The sequence below is a fragment of the Fistularia commersonii genome, chromosome 3 (assembly GCF_037954325.1).
Source record: "Fistularia commersonii isolate RoL2024-O1a breed Wild chromosome 3, RoL_Fcom_v1.0, whole genome shotgun sequence".
Classification (NCBI taxonomy): domain Eukaryota; kingdom Metazoa; phylum Chordata; class Actinopteri; order Syngnathiformes; family Fistulariidae; genus Fistularia; species Fistularia commersonii.
In genome coordinates, this window is record NC_141286.1 from 19,928,871 (window position 1) to 19,954,114 (window position 25,244).

General features: G+C 38.1%; 2 protein-coding genes across 4 annotated transcripts; one reads left to right on the plus strand and one right to left on the minus strand.

Moving 5' to 3' along the window:
- Positions 1-714: 714 nt before the first annotated feature.
- On the minus strand, positions 715-17,303 carry ttc17 (tetratricopeptide repeat domain 17). Of its 3 annotated transcripts, none has more exons than XM_086144016.1 (25): positions 17,119-17,303; positions 16,477-16,566; positions 15,999-16,168; positions 15,117-15,228; positions 14,529-14,660; positions 13,699-13,808; positions 13,441-13,588; positions 12,660-12,799; positions 11,546-11,706; positions 11,214-11,278; positions 10,463-10,657; positions 9,975-10,090; positions 9,624-9,780; positions 9,420-9,491; positions 8,925-9,149; positions 8,569-8,788; positions 6,759-6,878; positions 4,369-4,667; positions 4,113-4,251; positions 3,890-4,010; positions 3,578-3,737; positions 3,307-3,390; positions 2,067-2,186; positions 1,796-1,939; positions 715-1,657 (listed from the first exon to the last, which is right to left on the minus strand). In XM_086144016.1, the coding sequence occupies exons 1-25, from the start codon at positions 17,287-17,289 to the stop codon at positions 1,526-1,528; spliced, it is 3,603 nt and encodes a 1,200-aa protein (XP_086000142.1). In that variant the 5' UTR covers positions 17,290-17,303; the 3' UTR covers positions 715-1,525. The 3 variants fall into 3 exon arrangements, with proteins under 3 accessions (XP_086000142.1, XP_086000141.1, XP_086000140.1); XM_086144015.1 differs by having other exon boundaries at positions 10,505-10,657; positions 11,166-11,278; XM_086144014.1 differs by having other exon boundaries at positions 11,166-11,278.
- Positions 17,304-17,394: 91 nt separating this feature from the next.
- traf6 (TNF receptor-associated factor 6) lies at positions 17,395-25,208 on the plus strand. Its single transcript, XM_086144017.1, has 8 exons — positions 17,395-17,569; positions 19,618-19,940; positions 20,186-20,336; positions 20,744-20,902; positions 21,008-21,079; positions 21,297-21,374; positions 21,463-21,777; positions 22,116-25,208. The coding sequence occupies exons 2-8, from the start codon at positions 19,618-19,620 to the stop codon at positions 22,719-22,721; spliced, it is 1,704 nt and encodes a 567-aa protein (XP_086000143.1). The 5' UTR covers positions 17,395-17,569; the 3' UTR covers positions 22,722-25,208.
- The last annotated feature ends 36 nt before the right edge of the window (positions 25,209-25,244 follow it).

Here is a 25,244-nt window from a genome sequence, read left to right on the forward strand (position 1 = left end):
AGCTGGTCCGAGCAGCAAATATTGAATTCCATTCTTGCTTGAAAGTAAATGCAAAACTGTATTTTAATTTTCATCACAGATGGATAATTGATGGCAGTTATCAAGAGAGGGTCAAGCGCTTGAATTCAGCTTTTCTTAAGAGTGGAAAGACAGAAACTGTTAAACAGGTAAATACTTCAAGTGAATTCTGAAAAGGATATAGACCAATTGAAAAAGAAATAAATTTTCGTGGCAGAGTACATATGAGGTAGGCCGCCTTATTAACAGGATTCTTTGAACGCGTTATCTTAAGAAGCAAGACTTATTTCTCTGAGAATGCGAACCGAATAAAACTTTTTTGCCAGTTCAATTAAGAATTGTATGATTCCAGTATGTAAAGTTCCAAACAAAAAGTACGGATATGGTCAAAATCGAATGGAGTAGTTTTTTATAAAATTCTGTTCTTAAGTATTTGTCAGACCGATAGCTAGTCAGTGAGCAGTTGATATGATGGCTGGACAAAGCTCCAAATAAAGAGTTTTATATCCATCCATTTTCTACCTCTTACCCTACACGAAGAGTTGCAGGGATTGCTTGAACCTATCTCGTTTTATTTTTCAAATGAAAACTTGTCAATGAATGATTAAATAATAGTGAACATAAAATGTTCAACATTGAGTCCAGTGGCTCAGTACTGCTATTGTTGAGACACAAAAAACCTGACAAGACACAGATGCAATCCACACACTGCCTTTAATACTGTACATTTAATACAGATTCCAGTTTGAGTTTTATGGGTGGTCAATGGCAATTTATTTTTCTGCCTGATGCCTTCAATAAGTTAAGAAGCAAACTGTGATATATTTTGGTTTCTGTATTTCTTTATTAAATTAGCTTGGAGGAAAATCAGTCTGTAGGTCCCATATTAACAGGAATGATATAGAAAAAAGTGCAAAAACTAAGATTTTCCATTCATCTTACAAAGCGCAAATAATGAGGCCATGGATAATTTGATTTGAATGTACTGAAACGCTGTGTTGAAAAACACATTCTTATTGATATTGAATTACAACCAATTGCACAGAATCAAATTCTTTTTGAAGAAAACAGCACCATCTGCAGGCCAAGAGACCAAAACTAGAATTCCCTTTTTCTTAAAGCCACCTCTTGCAAGCAATTAGTTAAAACCATCCAGCCCCCCACCCCCCCATCTATTTTTCCTTTTTTTGCATATGCAGTTAAGCAATTCTAGAAAAATCTGAGCTTTGACAATTGTAATGTCTTGACTTAATACAAAATCCTGCGTCTCTCATTTTGTCGGGCAATAATATCTACAGTTGTATTCTTTTAAATGTTACTGTTTGGGGCAATCAGAACTTTAAAACAGAATTCAAACAAAAAAAAAAAACAGGTTCTACAGGATGAGATTAAGTTGTTCTGTGGTCTACAAATGAGTGAGAATCTGCGAGTAAGTGTATATGTGTGTGTTTTAATCCATCATGTGCATGGTTGCCAGTTATTTAGAGGATCAAAATGGTTGAATGCTTTAGGGCTGGCGACGTTCCCTCTTGTTAAGCAGGTAACACTGAATAGTTCTCAGTCGGTCTTTGGCTGGGGCAAATTCTGGCTGCAGCTTCAAAGTGGACTCGTACCAGCGCATGGCTTTCTCAAACTCCTCCTGTGACCACAAAATAGTCACCACAACCATTAGGAACCCATGCACTTCAATTTCTAGTGGACTCAATATAGAACCAATGGTTAAATAACATGTAGGTTAACAAATGATGATGATGATAGAATTGTATTTGACGGTTACCATTGCTATGTAGACATTGGCAAGGGTGAAGTGGTTTACAACAAAGTGCGGGGCAATTTCTACAGCCATCCGAGCGACTGTAAGCGCGTCCTCCCAAAGCCGAGCATTCTGGAAGATGTTAGCCAGGCTGATGAGGGGAACGTCCTAGTTCATACAGCAAAAGTAACACAACAAAGACATTATTGCAGTCAAAATAATCTTTATAACACCAAAACCACATAACACTTTTGGTCCAAAGTTGGAGGAATTTATCTGTGGTAAATGTACTTGCCTTCATGTGATGGGGGGCATAGTTAAGGGCCTGTCGCAAGCAGTCAATGGCTCTTTTACCTTGACCTTTCACCCTCCAGTAAAGGGCCGCCATACTGGAGAGAACCCATGATGTCTGGTTCTGTAGATTTAGCGAAAATTATAGTAAAATTACAATATCTTGTTTGTGCTCATGCAGGAGATTTTAAGTCACAGTTAAGTTGACCTTTTGTAATGAAACGGTCATAATTTTCTGAACATGTCCCATTAGATATCTGTGTGAAATATTATATGAGTATATGAAGTCAAACTCGTGCTTTTTATGAAAAAGCCTCAGTTATTTCTGAGATTCCTTGTTCCTTATGACAGATGGACAACATGACACATAATGCCTCTGGCTTATTTCTGCTAAATTATTCTAAATATTTTAGGGAGAAACAGCCAAGTTAATTTTTCTTTTAAGGCCTATACAGGAAAACTTCACAGAGAACACATCTGAAGGGAATACAAAATATTTAGTGCTTAGTTAATAGCAACCAGTGATATTGCAATTGGAAAGTTAACATATGAGAAATGTTACTTTTATTACATGGTGCCTGAGGTAAGCTTTTTAAGCATTTCCATGCAGGTTATATCAAGCCACAATTCAAGGAAAGGCTTCATCTGGCCCTTTTAATTGAAGAAAAACAATGATGACATTATAGAATACTGTACCTATATTATGAGATGGAAATGTTCAGACAACACATATACCTGGTATTAACTGTGTAGTAAAAATTTAGACTAATCATATATCCTTGCACAGAACTGCTCAGTTTGATCAGTTTAAGTCATTTGGTTACCCATCCATACTGGTTTACCTGTTAACAGATATTGCAAAAACAGTCCCCTGCAACTCCTTCTACATCTGTCTCATTCAGCTGACATTTACTCAAAAATGTGTCTGTCAGACTACAACCAGAACTAGTTGTATGTAAGCTGTTTGCTGGGATAAACTTCGTAAATACTTTATTTTGATCATGCTACTATAAAAGGTTTGTTTATACTGGCATAAAAAAAATGACAACATATTACATTTCTGTTGGTTTGACCTTTACTGTGTTTGCGCAATTCCCAAATCTCTTTTTTTTTCCTTTTTCATTTTTGGGTGTCTTTAGAGTTTGGGAATTTGGCGTTATAGTGGTGTAATGATCAGAGTTAGTTACATTTCTGCAGAGCATTATAACTCACAATGAAAAAAACAAAAACAAAGAAGTCCTTACCTTCTCCAAGACTTTAGCAATGCGAGTGCCCACCTGCTCAAAGGACTGTGGGGAGAACTTTTCTTTACCAAGGTTCTGCAGGACCTGAGGGTTGAGTTCAGTAAGCCTATCAATACCAGAATTCCATAGAAGACACCCACCGGGTAAAACTGATTACATCACAGTGACTAATTATGAGTAAACGCACTGATAATTCTTGGCCAAAATGACATTCCTTACGATAATGAAAAGACATGGTCAATGTCATGGGGAAACCTTTGCCGTAGCCTACCTCACGCAGCTGGCTCTCTCCTGTGTAGTGGATAGCAGCTCGATTGGCCACACCTGCCAGGTGGTCAAGGGTGTGCATACTGGCAGGGAGGTTGGCATTGCATAAAGGCTCAGTAGCTGGCTCCTGAATTGGAGTGGCAAAGTCTATATGTTCTGTAATGCTGAAGAGGACAGTGAGGGGAAAAAAAATTGAAAGAACCCCTTAAACTTTTTGTAACATATTGCTTGAGGCACAGACCTAATTGAAATGTTACATTTATCTGTTTGTACAAAAATGTCACTCCATTCACTGCGCAGAGTATAGCTTACTTACTCTATGTTCTTGGCAGAAACGGCCAACCAGGTGCTAGCTACAGTAGTGAGGTCAACTCTTCGTGTCCGCTGGCACTCCTCTGGGCCAGGCCAGCCAAGACTTGTATAATCCTTCCAGCGACCTGCCCAAAGAGCAATTAAGAAACAATTCTTTCAGTTGATTCAAGTTTCTCCTTGAGGTTTTTCTTCATCCATGCAAATTTAATAAAATTAAGATGAGGTACCTGAGGGACCTGGTGATGGGATAGTTGGTCCACTGATCTCTAAGACAGAGTGTCCTCCAAGTGAAGCCTCTCCATTGTCAGCTACAGTCTCAGCACCATCCATTTTGGCTTTCCGGACCCGCTTCACTTGGAACGTGATCTGATGACCAATGGAGCAAAAGATTAGATATTTCAGTAATAAATCATCCTATCAGGACAACAATGCTATATTTCAACTGGTTCCTATGTGTTGAAAGGTGTGCGAATAGTTTGTTACCCATTCTGCTCCCTCGTCATCCTCACAATTTCCAAAACAGGGCCCTCCACCAGCACGTGCCCCCATGACACGATCGTTCTTCAACACTCGGATACCTCGTAGATCTCCTCGTTTGCCACCAACATCTAGGGCCCCTTCAAAAGCTCCCATAAGGTCTTCCTTCAGCTGCCACTCTTCTTCCTCTCCTTCAATGTCAACACCTCCAAATGATGATGCCATTTTAGCTGTTCCTGAGGATGAGTGGGAACTCTGCTGCTGTCCAGCTGCCTCACCTGACCCGTTTGTGTCCAAGACGAGCTCTGTGATAAAAGAAAAAGGTAAACTAGAATAGTGACGACCTGAAGTATTTTTGATTAACTGAGAGCATTGGATCTATTTTGTAAAAATAATTTTGTTCAATTCTCATAGATGGAAATTTTACATTGAAATACGTTCTTGTTGTCACCAACAGATTAGAGTTTGGGTAAGACATTTTACCAACTACCATCTTTCGTTTATGGAGCAAGTTCATGACTAAATTTATTTTTTTTAAGAACAACCATAGTCTTGGGACTTTCTTCTTTAAATTTGTTTTATATGTTATCACAAAATCACACAAACACAAAAAATCTAACAAAGTAAATATGTAATAATTATGATTTTTATAATTGCGTAGCCATCAAAAATATTATTACATATTTATAAGTATTTAAGATCTCTTACATTTTGTAGGGTCAATACCTATGTATTCATTTAGAACAAAGTAACTTAGTCAAGTTTGCTAATTCTATGACATCAGCTTACAGGATGTTTGTTTCATTTGATTCGTTTGCATCTGTTATAACACTCGGTTTTATACTTGGCTATAACATTTCCATCAGTTTCAAAATAATACACACAACCGTTACACCATAGCTGTCAAAATGGAAACACTTGTTTGGCCCCTGAAGGGAACCAAACTCAAGAAAAATCTTTACCAAAAATCAGTGTCATTCATGAATGACAGCAAGCCAATCTTCATAATTAATGACACCAACAGATATATATTAGCTATGGTCCCAGAAGACTTCTCCAATAAAGCTCTTTGAAAACTGAGTCATCCACAACAGAATCCACCCATAGTACAAGGTTGTTTCCAGTCATCTTTATAATTCCCCCAACTCCTTTTGGAGTTGTTCCTCAAAATGGTGTGCAAAAGATGTGTCACAACTACTGTGTACTGTGCACTGCTTGCTTGGGGATATCTGACCGAAAAATGTGATCAGCTTTTCAACATATTAACACATCAATAACTGATGAATGATTCCATGGAGTCCTAATGCCACAAGCATCTGTTCATTTTGACTTTTATACTGGACAACATCCTGCTTTGTATGCTTGAAGTATATGCTGGTGTACAGACCTCTGGTCCATGTTCCATATGCAACATAACAATGCTTTCAATGCAGATCTGTTTCATGACTCTGTTCTCTAGACTTGTTTCAAAATCAAACAAACAATGTTGCTTCATCACGCTTTAGTTTCGGGTCATACTGTTTGTACTGTACTGTTTGATGAGCTCTTTGAGTTTCTTATTGTACTTCACATTTCTAGTATTGCAGTGAAATGGGAAAATGGGAAAATACTTCTCTAGAATCTAGCTTGGTAGAGTAAAATTCTTTGTCTTTTGTGAGAACTTCTGGAGAAACATATTTAATTAATCTGCGAAAGAAAGAAGTGTTGAAGGGCCGGGTTTTTGAATAAGCTTACTGACAACATATTTTTTCTCAATCTTAGGTTTTAGGAATTCCACATTGTTCTCTTTTGAAACACCTAGTTTCTGATCCCGTTCCCTCTTGCTATATAATGTTAAAAGCTTTGATTTCAATGGAATATATTACCAGTTTTCTTTAATCATCTGCATTAGATTGCATATATCAAGCTGGCTTTCATGTAATCTGATTGAATGGACAATCAGAGAGGCAAATAATATCACTATGAAGAGGAAAATCTTCCCAAAAAATAACGGACTCCTCAATTAGCCACCTGAGTTTATTAATGACATGCTTTAATAATACTAGATGTCAAAAAGCGAACACATTGTAAGCAACTACAAAGTAAGACTGTGTTGCTGATGATACAGTTTTTCAATCTATTTTAACCATAAATAGTCTATATATTCAAATAACTGTAATGGTTTTTTTTTTGTATTGTTGTGTATATTTTTTCCAGATGACAGCTATGTGGAAATTAGGCTAACATTCCACTCACTGAACTAAAAAACAAACGGGAAAAAATATCACGGGGCTAACCGCATTAAAAATACCATTAATTTTGAGTAAAAGATTTTTTTCCAGGTCACATGTTTCACAATTCAAAAACTGGTAATTCCAGGAGATTACTTTAAATGTTTTACTACTTCCAGTTCTTACTTTCAAAGAGCAAGGAGTCTTCCATGGATGGAATTGCTGATGGGTCCTGCTTGTCTTCAATGGTCTCCCATTCTTCCAACTGCACACCGAGGTCCTCCTCAGCCATGCAGGCTGCACCTTCTGGATCAACACATGTTAAAGCTATATTCATTACTCAAAACCTTGGCAGATCAATGAATCTACAGAATTAAGCTATCAAGTGGCACTGAGAATAATAATGAATGATCAGTGATGTGACAAGCGCAGAGGTAAACATTTCCAAAAACTAACCTGTGTACTTTGCATTTAAGACTAATATTTATTTGATGGTGGAGATATAAATCTCTGATGTGGGAGGAACGACAACCTCCATTAAAGAAGAATTTAATGATAGATTTTCTGTATTTTCAACCTTTGCCTTAGTTGTAGGTGGGTGTGTGTGTGAGCTTACAAGTTCCTGTGCTACCACAAGTACTCTGTGTGCTTTATGGGAGCAATATTTAGCTTTAGAGCGCAAATAAAGACCCTTCTAAATTTGGCATCAGCTATTTTCTGCTGCTTAAATTATTGAGTGGCAAAATGTCTCCACTTCAAAGCACTTTTCACTTCACTCCCACAGATATGAATAAAATAGTAGGGTGCTCTGTCTCTGTTCACATCAGAACCACAACATACCACTTGCACTTGACAGATGTAATTCTAAATTGATTTTTACAATTACCTAACTTGTACGATGTAAGAAATCAAAATCTTTGTCAGCCCTCAATTTCAAAATTAGTCAAAGGTCATTTAGCCTCTGTGTTTCACTAAATATTCAGTTTTAATGCATGCAGCTAATTTAAACAGAGGTTTAGTCTATTATACTGTATAAAGTAAAAGAATTATCAGCAAATGAATGCAGTAACAAAATACAGCGATTGGAGGCAAGGTTCCCTGAAAAATGCTGGTATAATGTACAGCTAACAAACATAAAATTTCCTTGTTTGCAGTTTTATTTGAGAAACACATCTGATTACATATGTCCACACAACACGCTTATTTTGGATATCTTTGCACTTCCAGTGCATAGTCGCACTTGGTGCAACTAAAAATGTGGTTGCGGGTACATGCTGAATGAAGGAAACAAAATGACAGAATTTGCTTCTGACAGGTGTTTCTTGCAGTCCTCAGGTTTCTGTGAGTTGTATTGGTATAATCAAATTGCTGTTGGTAGCATTGAATTTAATTTGTTCTATCAAAATTAAAATTTCAGGCATTTTAGTTGTAAGATTTGGTGAGAAGTCAGTGTTTGACAAGTTTTGGTTTTATTAGACTATCAAATTCTCGGATGTACATAATTTGCTCTCTATCAACATCTTGGAGCATCACATTTCAGATGCATGCAAAGATAACATTTTAAACTGGAGTACTGAAAGATATACTTCTAATACAAACCTACTAGCAGTACCTTTTGCTTGCTCTAAGCGATCTCAGGCAAAACTGTTCTCAGTTCTACTACCTCAGTGGTGGAACAAACTTCCAGAAGCAACAAGACTAGCATCATCTATCTCAACCTTCAAGAGACAGGTAAAAACTGCCCCAGATCAGGTTAGGCAGCAAGTTAGGCTATGCAGTGTGTGTGTGTACGTCTGTGTATGTCTTTGTCAAAAAAGAAAAAAAAGAAAACCTCACTAACCTAAGCTTACTGTTCTGTATATTTCCTGTGCATCGTGTATTTGCAAGTGTATTTGCAGTCCCTATGTCCTCTATTGTAAGTCGCTTTGGATAAAAGCGTCTGCCAAATGCAATGTAATGTAATGTAATATATACTAATATCAAGTAAGTTACTCACGAGAGCAGGATGGTCGGTGTGAAAGATTGTACAGGAAGGGGTAAAATTGCAGACAACGCAGCAGTGGTATGCTGTTGCGACACTGATCACAGCCAGACAGGGAGGAGAAGGAAGCAGAAGAGGAAACAGCAGTCATCAGGATGTGGCGGAACAAGGCCAAGGCACCTGTCACATTGCCTTGGGCCAACTGCAAGCTCACCAGGCTCAGCAGGGTATGGGGCTAAAGCAAGACGAAAAAAAAGGGATAACTGTACTGTGATAACTGTATAAGTGAAATATCATTTCACTCATTCATTTCAGTGCATACACAAGTTGTAATAGTTAATAAGACTACAAAAAGGCTACCATATCATTACCTCTGATGCATTGAGAGCCAAGGATTGGTCTATCAAGGTCTGTGAGTAGATGGTTAAGCCATGGTGGAGAAGAAGATTAGCAGAGTTGGTAAGGGGCAGCTGATGGTAGGAGGGTGGGGCTGAGATCAAAACTTGGCGCAGGCACTGCAGGGCATGGCTGCCATTGCCTTTGGCCCGCCAGAATAAAGATGCCTCATTGTAGACTTGCCAGTTGGGGACAGATGCCTCCAAATACAAATAAATTCCTGTTAGATTAGTTCATGATGGAATCTGACTGACACATCCACCAATTGTGTGTGTGCGTGTGGGGTGGGGTGGGTTGGGGGCTTTGCATGTATTGTGCTGTTTCAAATCCCAGAGAAACATATGTATAGCAAAATGGCAATCAAACTATGTGATACTGTATTGATAACATTGCAATATTATGCCGCATGAACAGCAGAAACATTAAGTAGTTGATGATGATGATCATAATAATAATAAGTAAGAACTCACTTGTTTCATAGCTTGAGCTATTCTGGAACCGATTTCATCCAAAGTCCATCCTCCACTGCGTACCCGCAGTATCTGCACACATAAAGGCATGTTTAGGTTTGGGTAAACCTACATAGCCACAGTCATTTCTCATAAAGATTTTACAACTTCTTACTCTTGCACATACTTGAATTATAAAAAGCACTCAAAATGACAGGCAAATACCTGTGCAGCGAAGGGGTCTGGAAGCTCCTTTTCTTCAAGTTTCCAGTCTAGTGATGGAGGCAGGAGGGCTGGGTGTGGCTGGGGTACAAGTCCACAATCTGGAAGGCTAACTGTCTGGGGAGGGCTGCTACTCTCATAAAGGAGAGCTGCCACTGAGCTGAGTACAGATAATTAGATTACTGTCAATACAATTCGTTTTCTGGTAACGTGAAGGCACATGCCCATCTCATCTTAGCTTCAAAACAGTTTCAGAGGAGTTTTGTCAATCTGGGGAATTTTGTCACCACGTGAAAAGTTTTTATACTTCAACAATGTATTAGCGCTATATCACCATTCAGGAATAATAATTACCTGAGGCCCTGCATTTCAGGTGAAAGGTAGTATGTTGGCAACAGGTGTGCAGGTGGAATACTTGGATACTCATTGGCACAGTCATTCCTCTGAGGCCACAACATCCTTTGCATGTCCTACAGCGAAATGAAAAAGGAAAAAAAACAAACGAAAAAAAACAAACTTATTTTCTAAAAAGAATCCCCCTTCAAAAAATACCATTATGACAAATATCAAATTTCACTCTTGAAAAAAAGGTTTGTGGATTACTTAATACTTATAAATCAATGTCCATATTTTTCACAAAACTCTGCAGAACTATTAACAATACCTATCTCCTAATTTTTGAGGTTTCCCTTCTAAAAAAACAACTGAATCAGGAATTTTACCGAAGTAGAATTAATTAGTTTGACCAGTGTGGTCATAAAAATGGACACAGCATGCATTAGTACTTCAGAGATGTCCACTCATTCTAGATTGAACTATGCACCATGCATTCATCAACGTGCCTTCAAAATAAGGTTTTCATCAATTGTAGTTCTCAGTCTTGCCTGTGTGTAATCATGATTGGTGCCCCACAGGGCAGTGACAGGGTCTTTGTCTCCAGACACAGAAGGGTGGATTTGAGGATTCTCTGTTGTCAGGTTTGAATTGCGTTCTGAAACCAGTGCCACGCTGGATGCAACTGATACCTCTTCCCCAAACTGTAAAAGGTAAAACAAGATATTTGAGTCTACAGAATATGTCGAAATGAATATGATTAAGAATTGCTGAAAATATCAAATGCCTTTTATTTGACCCCACTAAGGTATTGTCATCGCTATACAGGTGTCTGTGAAGGTTTTTAGTCACCTGACCATTGTAAAGTCTCTTCCTAGCAAATGGACTTTCTATTTGGGAAGTTTCAAATATTTAACTGCTAGAGATGGGGTACTCTGGGTCAATTATGGTTTGTTATGATAACGTGTATATTGTTGGGAAACAAAAAATTGTACAGGTCATCTGATTAAGGATATGAATGCTAAGGGTTTGCTAAGGGTTTGTATGCTAATATGAACATACTGGGACTGGCACTGGTCATTTTCATGCTAAGATACTTGGGATTTAGATACCGTGGCTGCCTTTAACTTTATATATTTGCAAAAAAGCCATGAAAAATACCACCTAGGCCCTGATAAACATCAGTGACAATGTCATATCTACAAGACTTACTTGGACATAGTGGACATGTTCAAAGAGATCACCACGGTGATAACGCACCGGGAGATCAAAGGGGCAGTAAAGGCTGCGCTGCTGTTGGCCCAGAAGACACATCTGATGGTTTCCTGAAGTGCACATGGCACACAATATTCAGTGTTTCTTAATATAATAAGCAAGAGTATTAATGCCAGATGATCCTGTCTAAAGTGTATTCAAAAATATAATAAGTAATGTAATAAGCTTATTACACAAATCTATTCCAGCATGGCAACGAAAGGCCAATGCAGATTGATTGAACTTTATAATTATAGCTACACGTTATACATACAGAAGACGAAATAATAAAGAAATAGATATTGAGACACCAAAATTATGATTGTATGGCATTTTACCAAGTTGGGCTTCCTTGGCCATCTGTGTTTCATGGATAATGTTGCGCAGGATCTGCTCTTCCTGCAGCAGTTTGTGTTTTTCCAGTGCCTCCTGCTGGCGAAGGTAGTGGTCATGTTGCTTCTGGTATTCTTTCAATTCATTCAGGGTCCGCTGCAGGGATCTACGTAAAAGGGAAAATGAAAAAGGAAAACTACATGACAGCTCCAAGAGACCAATAGTAGGGTAACACAGCCAGCCATTAAAAACAATGACAATTCCTGTTTGCAACAGGTAGTGGGAATTTTCAGACAGAGCCTTATACTCATTTCAGCCAAAGCCTTTTGTAAAGAAAAATAAAATACACAATCATAATAAAAATAGTCAAAAACTAGTTTAGAAGCCTTGATAGAACACAATATTCAATAATTTAGATGTAATAAGCTGAAATGTGAAAGCGAAAAATAGCAGAAGAAAAGCATAACTGTTTTTTAAAAGCTCAACTTATGGCATTCGGTGAACCACTCTGAGGAGTGGCCCAGCAATTCCTCAGACCTAAATCCAAGAGAACTCTTTGGATGGAGCTGTAGCTCTGTGTTGCTCATCGACAGCCCTGAAACCTGAGAGATCTAGAAAAGATCTGTATGGAGGAGTGGGGCAAAATCCCTGCTGCAGTGCGTGGAAATCTGATGAAAACCTACAAGAACTGTTTGGCCTCTGTCATTGTTAACAAAGGCTCCTGTACCAAATATTAAAATTATTTGACACAAGGGATCAAATACTTATTTGACCCTGTAATTTACAAATAAACTATTTAAAATAATCATACGTGTTTGTTTTTTTTTTACATTTTTTTTTAGATATGTATATTTATGTATGTATGTATACACACACACATGTATATATACACATACATTTATATGTATATATAAGTGTATATACACACACACACACACACATATATATATATATATATGTAAATATACACACACATATGTAGAGATAGAGAGACAGAGAGAGAAGGTTTTTTTTTGTCAATAAAAATCCCTTTATCTTTAGAATGTTGGGTTTTGTATAAATGTGGATGTGGGAGCAACAAAACAAAATGACTGCGGAGGCAGACAAATGTTTGTCTACCTGTGCTGGGCTTCTAGACGCTGCTCGAGCTTCTGCTGACAGAGCACAGCGTGCTTCCTCCTCAGGGCCTGCTCAAAACCTGGATGAGCCTGTAGTGCCTGCTCATAGCACAACACAGAGTGGTTGTATTCCCCAAGCATCTGGTCGGGAAAAGAGGAGAAACAAAAAGACCATGACAACAATGGGTTGATGACTTTCAAAATATGTGAATATCATTAAATTAACATTCAATGCTACAAATTTCAAATACAGTAATTAATTTTTGAGTACTTTAATAGTATTACTAAATTTGCATTAAAATACCAACTGTGATGGGGCTTATATTATAAATTAAAACTGTCCTTACAGTTCATCATTTGTCTCAACTGGACAAACTGATGATTTGCACCGACAATCAAAGACAAGGAATACTGAATGAAACAGATATGTAACAAAAAAGTTAAAATGAACGCATCCCCCCTTCTGATAAATTTGTGTTGATACATGTGTGCATATTTGCAAATCAGGCTCAGCAAACTTTTGATCAAGGTATGATTTAAAGCAAAGATGTTAAGTTTTAATGGAAATGGTTCTGAAGAAGCACAAATATTGGTTCATTTTATAGCCTTTTATTTTCAGCAGCTTGCTTTGTGGCTATCTGAAAGGGGAAAGAGCACCAAAACAATACTTTTAGCAATAAACTGGTGTTATGATAAAATTATATCTTATGTTTTACATGTTGTTTTCCTTTTTCCCCCCATAGATATGATTAGATCTGCTTAACAATTTCTTTTGAACTTACAGCATAAATGTTGCCGAGAGTATAATGGCTGGTAAAGAGATCAGACGTAAGGTCCAGGGCAGCATGGGCTAGAATAGCAGCATCTGCTGAGAAATGGGCACGGTGAAGGATGTTGGCCATGTTAACCAGTGCTACATCCTTGTGCTCCCTATAGTGTGAGAAACAGGACAAAAGACGGAATGATTGTAGGAGTCTCGACAAAAAAAAAAATCTCATCAAATAAATAGTACGCAATTGCATTGACCTTCTGATCAGTACCTTGGGGAGAAGTGCAAGGCACGCACCACACAGTCAACAGCTCTTTGAGGTTCATTTTTCATGCGCCAATAAAAAGAAGCCATATTGTACAGCACCCAGGATGAAGAATTCTGGCACGCACGCGTGTGCACACGCGCACACGCACACACACACACACACACACACACACACACACACACAATTAGTGGGATAATAGCCAATTATCAAAGGCATACATGTATATATTATAAACAATTAATTTGTCTAATTATACACAGAAAGCATAAATATAATCATTTAATCACTCTTCACAGCTGTATTACATTAGCTTTTCAACAAACCTAGTATTGGCCAAAGACATATCTGCAGAAATTGAATGAATTGATTTTAAGGCTCTTGATAAATTGACAAAAAAAGGTGAATATTTGTTTCTTTCTTTCTTCATTTACTTGAATGTTGCTCCAAATATTTCTTGTAGTATCTCCCCACTAAGATGTATTTTATTGATTTTCTCTATTACTGCCAAACATTGTTATTGTATTGGTATTATTTGTATTGGTAACCTAACAATGTTAGGAGCTGCAAAATAGATATAATTGTGGTGTCATTAATGACTGACAAAAGTTAATACAAGTATTTGTAGGAAAAACATGCATGTGCTCAAACTCACAAATTAATAATGCATGCCTGCTTCCAGAAAGACAGAATTAGAAAAAAAAACAGTTGACTAAAAAATTGACTAAAAAAATGTCATTAAATTTTCCATTACAATTAGATTTCACTTTACCTTTTTTTTCAAGGGAAACCAAATGATGTTAGAAAAAGAACTAAAGAAAATCCAGAGAACATACCTTCAGCAATCCTTCATGGATGCGATGTCCGACCACATCAATGCTGCGGCCAAGTTTATGAGACAATGAACTAAAAATGGGGTCCTCCTTGGATAACAGTGGAGAGGTAAGGTTTGCCCTCTCTTGCACTCCCTGAGAACAACATAGCCAAAATGCTTATTTGTATTTTCAACTAATATTAATGGACTTCTGGGTAATAAAAAATTTTTAAAATACATTAGAGACAATTAAAAACTTCTGATTTACAGATGGAATTGTCTGAAAAACCAAATTAAAATAATCTCAAGTTCTTGTGGCCACAAACTTGTAAAGTTCTATACTAGTGGTTGATGACGACTTAATAATGTTTTGAGTGAAAATGAATGCTGACGAGCATTTGTACAAGACACAAAAGAACCATGATTAGGCATGCCTAAACAATTAAACAATGGGATGTAAGGCACTTTGGGTCTAGTTGCTATCAACAAAACAATGCCAGCTGATATCTTGAGAGTAAATGTAGGAAATATAATCCTCAAGCTTTTGGTTGACACAGATATTAACACCTGTAAAATTTAGATGATGGTATCTCTGAAGTACTTGACTTACCCTGAGATGTTGGAAGGCATGGATACTATATGGTAATTCAAAAACTCTGGTGCATTCAGGCTTTTCTAGATCTGGCGGCAGAGCTGACAGAGAATCCACATAGTCTTCAGGGCTGCAAAACCACAGGAAAAATAGGTTGTATGTTCATGACTAAATTATAATTGCAAATAATCACAAGCAGAAAAGTGTGATGTAAAAAAAAAAAAAACAAAACCTCTGAATTTCAAACAATTAATTGAAATGTTAGTCTAACACATTTGATCCTTCGGTTGGAATCGATAAACAAAACCAAGAGTATCCTCTTTTAAGCCGCAAAATTATTTTGGTCGGAATGGCCCTGTAATCAATTGAAACATTTAATTTTGTGTAATCATCAAGCTTAGCAAGCAGTGAGAGCTAAGGAATTCTGAAAGTCACAATGTCACCTCTCAAGAAGCAAACGACATTGGACTTTAGCAACCTTTCACAGTTATGAATGGAAAAAGAAACAATATTATCTCCATACATTTCAATTGCTGCGAAGATGGCACCCACTGCCATTTCTGTCAAACTAGCAGCTAAGTGTGTTTATAAACATATCTTTCATGGTATTAGGGACATACAGAGAGAAAGCTAAAATATTCCAGTGACACTTTTTCCCTGCTGATACCTTGGAAGTAAAGAATAAAGAAAAATGACATGAATAAGAACACTAAGGAACAATAAGTCAAACATATATGCTTTATGGTAAATAAGACACCACTACTTCAATTATACTAGATTATTATATCAGTCCTTGCAAAATCCTACTTACATGTTGGACAAGGACGGAGAGAACATGACATTACTTTGACAGAAACACATGCGGTGAGGCAATTTGCTTTTCTATATTCCAATAATTACCTTATGTCTTTACTTTCTAAAGAGATATAAGTGCTATCATACAGGTCCAAATCACCCAGGGGGACCTTAGCCATGACACAATCTGCATCCTCTTTGTAGTGTCGCTGCTCCAGTCCTGTGTCCCTGTCTTCATTCTCTTCGATGTGTATTTTCTGTGCCACTAGCTGCTTCTGTGCAACAATTATTGAGAACAACACATCAGTGTGGTTGGATAGGCACAAGCAGTGGGAAGTTATCAGAATAACAATGGGATATTACATTGCCATGAAGATTACATTAGCATACACAAGATGTTAAAAAATGCAAGAAGTGATGGAAGGAAAGAAAACATATCCTTTATGTCAGAAAACCAAGATAAATCTTTCATGAAAAAATTAGCTTGGACTTAAGAGAATGAGACTATCATTTTGAGGACCATGATCAGGTTTAATAATAGGAAATATTTACAGACAATACTGTCGAAGTAAAGGTCACACACCTCCAATTTCTTGAGGTAGTTAACGCGAGTCTCTTGCCTCATAAAAATCACCACGTCATGTGGATGTTTCAGGTTCAAAGGTGAATCAACCTGAAAAAAGGGATAGCAGAGATCGCACATACGGGAAAACGAACAGAGGCATCTTCATAAAAACAAAGCTCAATAAATAGACACACACATTTTTGAATTTTAACCGTAAATGCGAAGTCAGTTGTTAAGTTCAATTACAGATGTGCAAACTCACTCAACCATTCGGCCTGTCACATGCAAATAAGATTTGTCCTTCAAATGACGTTTAATGACATTTGGTGCCAACAAACACAATTGCTATAGGCAAGGATCCAGTGACATTGACCCAGAGTGTTTTGGTTATCATGACCTCGAAAACTAACGTTTTCCTCGATGCATGTGTTAAGTGAGCAGCCGTAAGCTAATGCTTAGCAAAATTTAACGAATTTAAATGCGTTATATTTCTATGTATACCCGTTCCGACACGCTAATGTCTGTCAGGGAGTGCACGAAACCTAATACAATCCCAATTTCACCCCTTACGGCAAAATGTTACCGTGAATTAGAGGAAAATAGCATGCAAGCTAGCCACCTAATGGAATCGTTAGCGACTCAATGAGCTAACTGTCATACTTGTTGTTGAATTTTCCCGTCCTCTGTGACAACCCAGTGTGTCGTGGCTCCCCCGGAGTCAACTAATAGTATGCAGAGAATGATGAAAAGCTTCCCCTGAAATGACGTTCTTCTTGAGCAGTTGACGCGACAAGGCAAAGACTCCGGACAGATTTTCCTGATGTCCGCCATTTTTTATTTTTTTCTGTTTTTTGTCTTTTGCTCTGTGGCAATATGAAGTATCCTCCGACCAGGCGGGGGCGCTAATGCTCAAACAAGCAGAAGAACTCAACAGGTTGTAGTTGGTGACGTATGGAAAGAAATAGAGGAAATTCCGTCGAAACGAAAGGTCCGAGAAGTTTAGTAACGTAATCGTTCCTTCTCGCAATCGTTGATTACATTAAGACACACAAATACAACGTGTTGCGGAGTTTTGTTGGAGTGGGCTGTGATTAACGCCAGCTGTTTCATTGTAAGTAAATTTCTCCATATCTCGTTGAATACTGTCAGGTATGAAGTTGCAGTTCCGCATCCAGGTATATTGCGAATCTAAACTCTTGTCTGTGACAATAAGCATCGACATCGTTGAAAATGACTGATGCTTACTTGTTTTAACTAAAAAGAATTTGGCAATATTTCATGTCAGCCACAAGACAGAAACCAGTATCATTCAGGCATTCTTTAGGTATGCTTGTGCAAGCTAATGACACCCGCGTTACCCTTACTTCCGATGCATGTACAGTTTAGCCAGGATTTGAGGACCTTTTCACGTTCTTCTTCTTCTCCGCTCGGCTTTTACCTTCAGGGGTCGCCACAGCAAATCAATCCTCTTCATTTAACCCTGTTCTCTGTGTCATCCTCTCTCACACCATCTCCCTTCATATCCTCTCTCACTACGTCCATAGATCTTCTCCCTGGTCTTCCTCGAGACCTTCTGGCTGGCAGCTCCAATTCCAGCATCCGTCTACCAATATATTCACTCTCCCTCCTCGGTACATGACCGAACCATCTTAGTTTGGCTTCTCTGACCTTCTTTCCAAAACATCTAACAGAAGACGTCCCTCTAATAGACTCATTCTTGATCCTATCCATCCTGGTCACTCCCAAAGAGAACCTCATCTCTGGGACCTCTAGCTCTGCTTCCTGCTCTTTTGTCATGGAACTTTTTCTAGGCCATACAGCATTGCTGGTCTCACCACTGTCTTGTACACCTTTCCTTTTATCCTGGCTGATAGTCTTTTATCGCATAGTACCCCTGACACTTTTCTCCAACTATCCCAACCTGCTTGAAACTGTCTCTTCACCTCTTTTCTACATTCTCCGTTGGTCTGGACTGTTGACCCCAAGTACCTAAAATCCTCCAACTTCTTGATCTTCACTCCCTTTAGCCCCACTGTTCCCCCTGAGTTCCTCTCCCTCAAACACATATACTCTGCAACTCTTGCTGTGACTAACTCTCATTTCTCTCCTTTCCGGTGGATAACTCAACCTCTCTAGATTTTCCTCTACCTGTTCGCTGTTTTCACTGCAGATCAAAATGTTGTCTGCAAACATCATGGTCCATTGAGATTCCTGTCTAACCTCATCTATCAGCCTGTCCATCACTACTGCAAACAAGAACGGGCTCAGAGCTGATCCCTGATGGATCCCTACCTCCACCTTGAACTTCTCTGTTACCCCTACAGCACACTGTCTCACAGCTAGCATACATGTCCTGCACCAGCCTAACATACTTCTCTGCCACTCCAGATTTCCTCAAACAATACCAGAGTTCCTCTCTTGGCACCCTGTCACATGCTTTTTGTAGGTCTACAAAAACACAAGGTAGCTCCCTCTGGCTTTCTCAGTACTTCTCTGTTAGCATTCTCAAATCACATACTGCATCTGTAGTACTCTTTCTAGGCATGAAGCCATTCTGCTGTTCACAAATGCTGACTTCATCTTTCCGTCTAGTTTCCACTACTCCCATAACCCATAACTTCATTTTATGGCTCATCAACTTTATCCCTTTATCCCCTTATTCTTAAAAATGGACACCATCGCACTTTTATCTCCATTCTTCAGGCATCTTCTCACTCTCTAAGATCATGTTGTATAAACTAGTCAGAAACTCGCTGTCTCTCCTAGACACTTCCATACCTCCACAGTTAAATCATCAGGACCAACTGTCTTTCTTCTCTTCATCCTCTTCAATGCCTTCCTTGCTTCACTTTTACAAATCTCTTCTTCTTTGTGGTCTACAATAGTCACCTCTTCTACCCTTGCCTCTCTTTCATGTTCCATATTCATCAGCTCTTCAAAGTACTCTTTCTATCTCCTTCACTCCTCTAGCATCTGTCAATACATTTCCCTCTCTATCCTCAATCACCTGGACCTGTTGTACGTACACACCTTTTAACATTATTTCTAAAATTTGCATTTTACATCTGTAATCTTTGCGTATTCCGAAAAATACAGAAGCCACCATATCAAATGATCTTTCTTTTTCATTATTTTCTTCTTTTTGTTCTACATTGTTAGATGGCGTGCTTTCAAAGTAACAAGGGTAGTTTGGAGGATGACAGTTGTGAGGGAGCTGTTGGGGAGCTGTCCAGCTGTGCCTTGGCAGTGCTTGAAAAGGAACAAGAATCCATGCTCAGTCCCTCAGAGTCCCCAGGCACCCTCAGCAGCAGCAACCCCAGCAGTCTTCAATATGCAGCCCCTGTCCAGGGCTACGACGTGGAGTTTGACCCACCTCTAGAGAGAAAGTACGAGTGCCCTATCTGCCTCATGGCCTTGAGGAATGCCATTCAAACACCCTGTGGTCACCGTTTCTGCAAGAACTGCATTGAGAAGTCCATTCGGTATGCTATTGCTTTGCTTTCTTCTCAATGGGAAGACGTAATTTTGTGTTAAAATAAGTTTATTAAAAATGCCATTGTCCATTATAGAAGCAGACTGACTATTTATTGGAATGTAGATGTTTTTAAAGCAGACTGGCTGATTAGATAAAGATTGTGCAATATTGTGATTGCAGTAGGCTCTGCTGTCCTATTTCAGGGAAGATAACTAAATCATTTTTTTTTTCTTTCCTTTTTTGTTAATTCAGAGATACTGGACAAAGATGCCCAGTGGACAATGAAATTCTTTCAAAAGACCAGCTGTTTCCTGATAACTTTGCGAAAAGAGAAATTCTTTCTCTAACTGTTCGCTGTCCAAACATCGGGTGTAATGAAAAAATGGAGCTCCGTCATCTTGAAGTAAGAATTGTAAACTGAATTCAAAGATTTGTTTAAGTAGATTTTAACTTCTCTTGTCTTTCTTGTCCTTCATTTAGGTGCTGGGGTAAAAAATGCACTGATTGTGTACTGTGCTAAGATAGATGCAAAAGTTAGTCTGAAGTTAAAATATATGAGCGATTTGCATATATTGACAATAGTCAATGAACTGTATTGGGGGACCACTTTTCCTCAACCCTAACTAAACTATAAATAAGTACAGTCGATAGTCATGTTGATAAATCGCTGAAAATTAACATTTTATTTTATTTGATGATTTAAAAACTTTGGTTAAATGACAGGCACAGATACTCGGAACAGACTGCATGACCACATCTTACTCTATTTAAAAATCAACAGCATTGTCGAATGCATTATTTTCCCTCCAGAATCATTCAGAAAAGTGTCAGTTTGCAACTGCACCTTGCCCACAATGCCACCAGTCTGTGATAAAAATCTATCTGGAGGATCACAAAACCATTGACTGCCCAAGAAGACCCATGTCTTGTCCAGATTGCGTAGCATGCTTTGTCTATGAGGAGCGGGAGGTACTGTAAATACAATTGATCTTCTTTTTTGGCAATGATATTGGTTACTTTTTGTGCCTTAAAGACTATCAGTTTGCTTATAACTGGCTTTGGTTGGTGTTTCAGCTACATGAGCAGCAGTGTCCCTTTGCTAGCGTCAAGTGCCAGTACTGTGAGATGGATCTCATCAGAGACCAGGTTTGTCTTGTTGTTTTTTTTTTTTTTGTTTGTTTTTTTTTGGAACTATACAGAACAATTCCACACACAGTCATAAATATCTGTCTGTGAGGCACTGAGTCCAAATGATGGTTGAATGGAATTTTGTATGAGCTGGTACTTTAAAGCTTCTCTTCTTTATTATTGTTATTATTATCATTATTATTACTCTTGTTTTTTTTCAATTATTTTGTTTTAGATGGAGTCTCACTGTGATAGTGATTGTCCCAAAGCCCCAATTGCTTGCACCTTCAGCACCTTTGGATGTAAGGAAAGGGTAAATGATCTTATTAACTTTCCTTGAGAACATGCTTTTTTTGTACAAACTAAAGGGTATTGAGTTAACTGGGTTGTCCTCTTTGCAGATGCAGCGTCACAACCTGGCTCAGCACATGCAAGAGTTTACACAGATGCATATGCACTACATGGCAGAGTTTCTGCGTGGCCTCAGCCTTAATGGCACCCCCGCTAAATCTTTTCGAGCACTTGGACCCTCTATTTCTACTGAGGATCAAGGAGCTGTAGCCTCTGTATCTTCCTCAAGGGGACCTATGATCTGCATGAGCAACTGTGGCCCAAGTCAGCCTAATGAAGAGATGCAGATGATCCGGGATATGGATGGTAGACTGGTAAAACAGGATCACCAGCTGCGCGAACTCATCATCTTAAAAGACACACGGGTATGGAATTTTTTTCAGCCTCAGAGGACTTATATCTGTGTGTAGTTTAAAATCAGAGAATCAAGCATTGCAACTGCTGCCTTTTATCTCTTCCTTATACATCAGACAGTGCAGAAGTACAGGTTGCATGCAGATCATTTAATCTGTAGTAATGGGTTGAGCTAATACAAGCATAGACCATTACTTCTAAGTAGGCAGATAATAGTTTCCAATAAATCTGCTCATAAGAGTATTCATTTATCTTGACTACATAAGCCTCATCTTGTTAAATATTGTGGATTTCATCACTGCCTTCAAGTTTCCCTTTGACAGCACAAACATTCCTGTCACTTTCTCAGGCAAACCAGCTCGCAGAACTACAGCAAAGAGTGTCTGTGTTGGAGGACACCGTTAGGGAGCTGGAAGCTCAACAGTGTCATGGAATCTTTATCTGGCACCTCAGAGGATTCTCTGCTCATCTACGGAATCAAGAAGCTGGCCAGCCTGTAGTTGAGCATAGCCCAGGCTTCTATACCGGCCGCCCAGGCTACAAATTGTGCCTGCGCTTACATCTGCAGGCCCCAAATGCCCCTCGGTGCTCCAACTTCATCTCCCTCTTCGTTCACACCATGCAGGGTGCTTTTGATGGACAGCTGAGCTGGCCTTTCCAGGGCACCATACGACTTGCAATCCTAGACCAGGGCCCCGAGGGTCAGCACCACATGGAGGTGATGGAGACAAATCCAGACCTACAAGCCTTCCAGAGGCCAACCATTCCGCGCAACCCCAAAGGGTTTGGCTATGTGACCTTTCTGCATTTACACATGTTACATCAAAGAGCATTTGTTAAAGACGACACTCTTCTTATTCGATGTGAAGTCACACCACGTTTTGATAATATACACTCACGTGAGGGGCCAGCAGTGCAAGCCAGAGGGCCAGAGGCCTCAGTTTTACGGGACTAAAATCCAACTGATATGAATGTGATGCTATATCTGGTTGGTACGTACATTCCATTGCCATTCCTGCATGACAGTTTCCTAATAGTGGACGTTAAGGCAGAGGAAAACTAGTTAATAGAGTAATTTTAATTAGAAACGAGGCGGTCTTATAGTAATGTTTCTTGAATATTTTCTATGTTAGATTTCTGATTTTCTTTTTCTTTTTTTTTGTAATACAAAGCCATCCCAGAGGCCTCCAGAAATACAATCACTACTGAACGTAATATTATTTTTACAATTATCATTTTTTTGTATTTGTTTTTTTCTTTAACAAAACCTCTTTAAAAGTATTCCAGATAGGAGCTGCAAAACATCTGACAAGCCAGACGAAAAAAATAAATATTCTTTATCGTCTCAGAAGATGCCTCTAAAGCAACCATTTCATTAAGGGATTTCCTCTAGAATTTGCTGAATTTGCTTGTCAGATTATTACAGCTTGTAAAGCAACAAAGTAACCATGTAAATATCAAAGAATGTGATATACTGTACAATCCAAGCAAGTGAAAGGCCCGTAGTCAAAGATTATCTTGAGTGCAGGGCAGCACGAGGAGTCAAGAATGATTTATTAATTTGGAAACTCAGTACGAGTGAAGTGCAAAGTCTGACACAATTATATTATCACTTTTTATATTATTTACAGATGAAGAGTGAAAAACAGCCATCAGGCAAATGGTTTTATTTGTCATCAAGATTTGCTTTTATCCAACATGTTGAATTTTCTTTTGAAAATGGATAATTAATTTTCAATTTCTTTCAGGAAAAAGGAAAACATGTTACATATGCAGTCATTTCATTTCAGACATTTTAACATTACCTATTATATCTGAATATGTTCAACTTGTTTAAATCAATAATGCTATACAATACAAAAACATAACAAAACCCCACACAAGGACGCACACACACACACGAACCTCTTTATACTTAAATATTACATATCAAATAACTGCAAAGCACTGAAGAAACTTTCTTTTACTTCATGTTCTATAAAATCTGTTGTTGTTGTTGTTAAGAGCTATTTTTCTCTCAGCATTCTGTGTTTGGCTCACTCTTGCGTGTTTGTCAGCTTCACCAACAGCCGGAATGTTCATGTGTTGTGCTAATGACAGAGGAGCCAAAGGAATTAAGTGATTGCCAGATTCTCAAGATATCTGGGATGGAGCCATTAAGTTTAGGAAGTTAAACTTAAAAGGGTAAAGTAGAACAGTTGGACATGGGGAAGTCAACTGGCAAATGATAAAGCATAGGGGAAGAAACTTAAATAATGGAGTGTGCACATTTCAGTCTTCTGGCTGTTTCAAAACTGAGTATCTCAATGTCTGTTTTATGACACAAGATTTTCCAGCTCAAAACTCAAAATTAAGATTTGCTTTTCAAATTTGGTAGCTCATGCATTATTTCTGACTGTATGGTGGTACTCATCAGCAGAAATGGCTTTTTTGTTCATACTGTAGGCTTTCTGATTTTATGAATATGATGAAAATGTGCAGTTTTGATTTTTGTTTTTAAAATAAATTTGCATTCAATTGCAAAATTTAATAGTACCGTTTTGACAAGCTCCCGCTTAATGTGATTGTCTTTTTTTTGACCGCAATATCAGTCAGTGCCTACTCAATGCTGTTTGTCAAGCTTTCATAAAGTTTTTTTGTTTCTAAATATTTATAAATGGTATTGCCTTGCTATATCATCGTATGTATTATTATTATTATATCATTTGCAGTGCTTCATTGTGTGAACTATAATTAAAGTAAATATTGAAAATCATTAAATGTTTGTAAATGATGAATCAATTGACAATAATTGTTCTTTAAATACCACTTAATAGCTATTGTCACAGTATTCAACTGGACTATCACCAGAGTGCAATTTATAACTGCCACATTTCAGTGTTTTCCAGACACAGTATTTCAGTAAAGGAAAAGTGGAAACCAACTGATCTTATTTCACTTTTTAAATTCAACCAGGATGTTCAGGGCAAATTCCATTACATGCACCAGTCTCTCTTAAAATGCTTGTAAAATGTATGTTTAATTTTTTTTTTTTTTCTTTTTGCTTGTGTTTTTACTGACACTTTACAAATGCATTTTTTGTGTCACTGCTTATCTTGGCCAGGACTATCTTGAAAAATAGGCTCTTAATCCCGATGGGATTTTCCTAGAGAAATAAATTTAAATTATATACTTTTCGAAATCCTGATAAAATCTCATAATTTTCTCTTCAGAGTATTGAGTAGTATAAATGCATTAGTTTTTAATGCATGAAGAATTGTGCATGAATATGTATGATCTATGCAGAGATGCAACAGCATGAATCCAGGAGACATCTACCCATGCATTATCAAATTATATTCTCATCATCACATTTAACAATAGTCTGAGCCATCATCGCCTCATAGTCAAGCACATTTCTGCTACAGCTACAGTCACTGACATTATTTGAATTATATCTCGAATTTCCCCAATTGGGATCAATAAAATATGTGTCTCA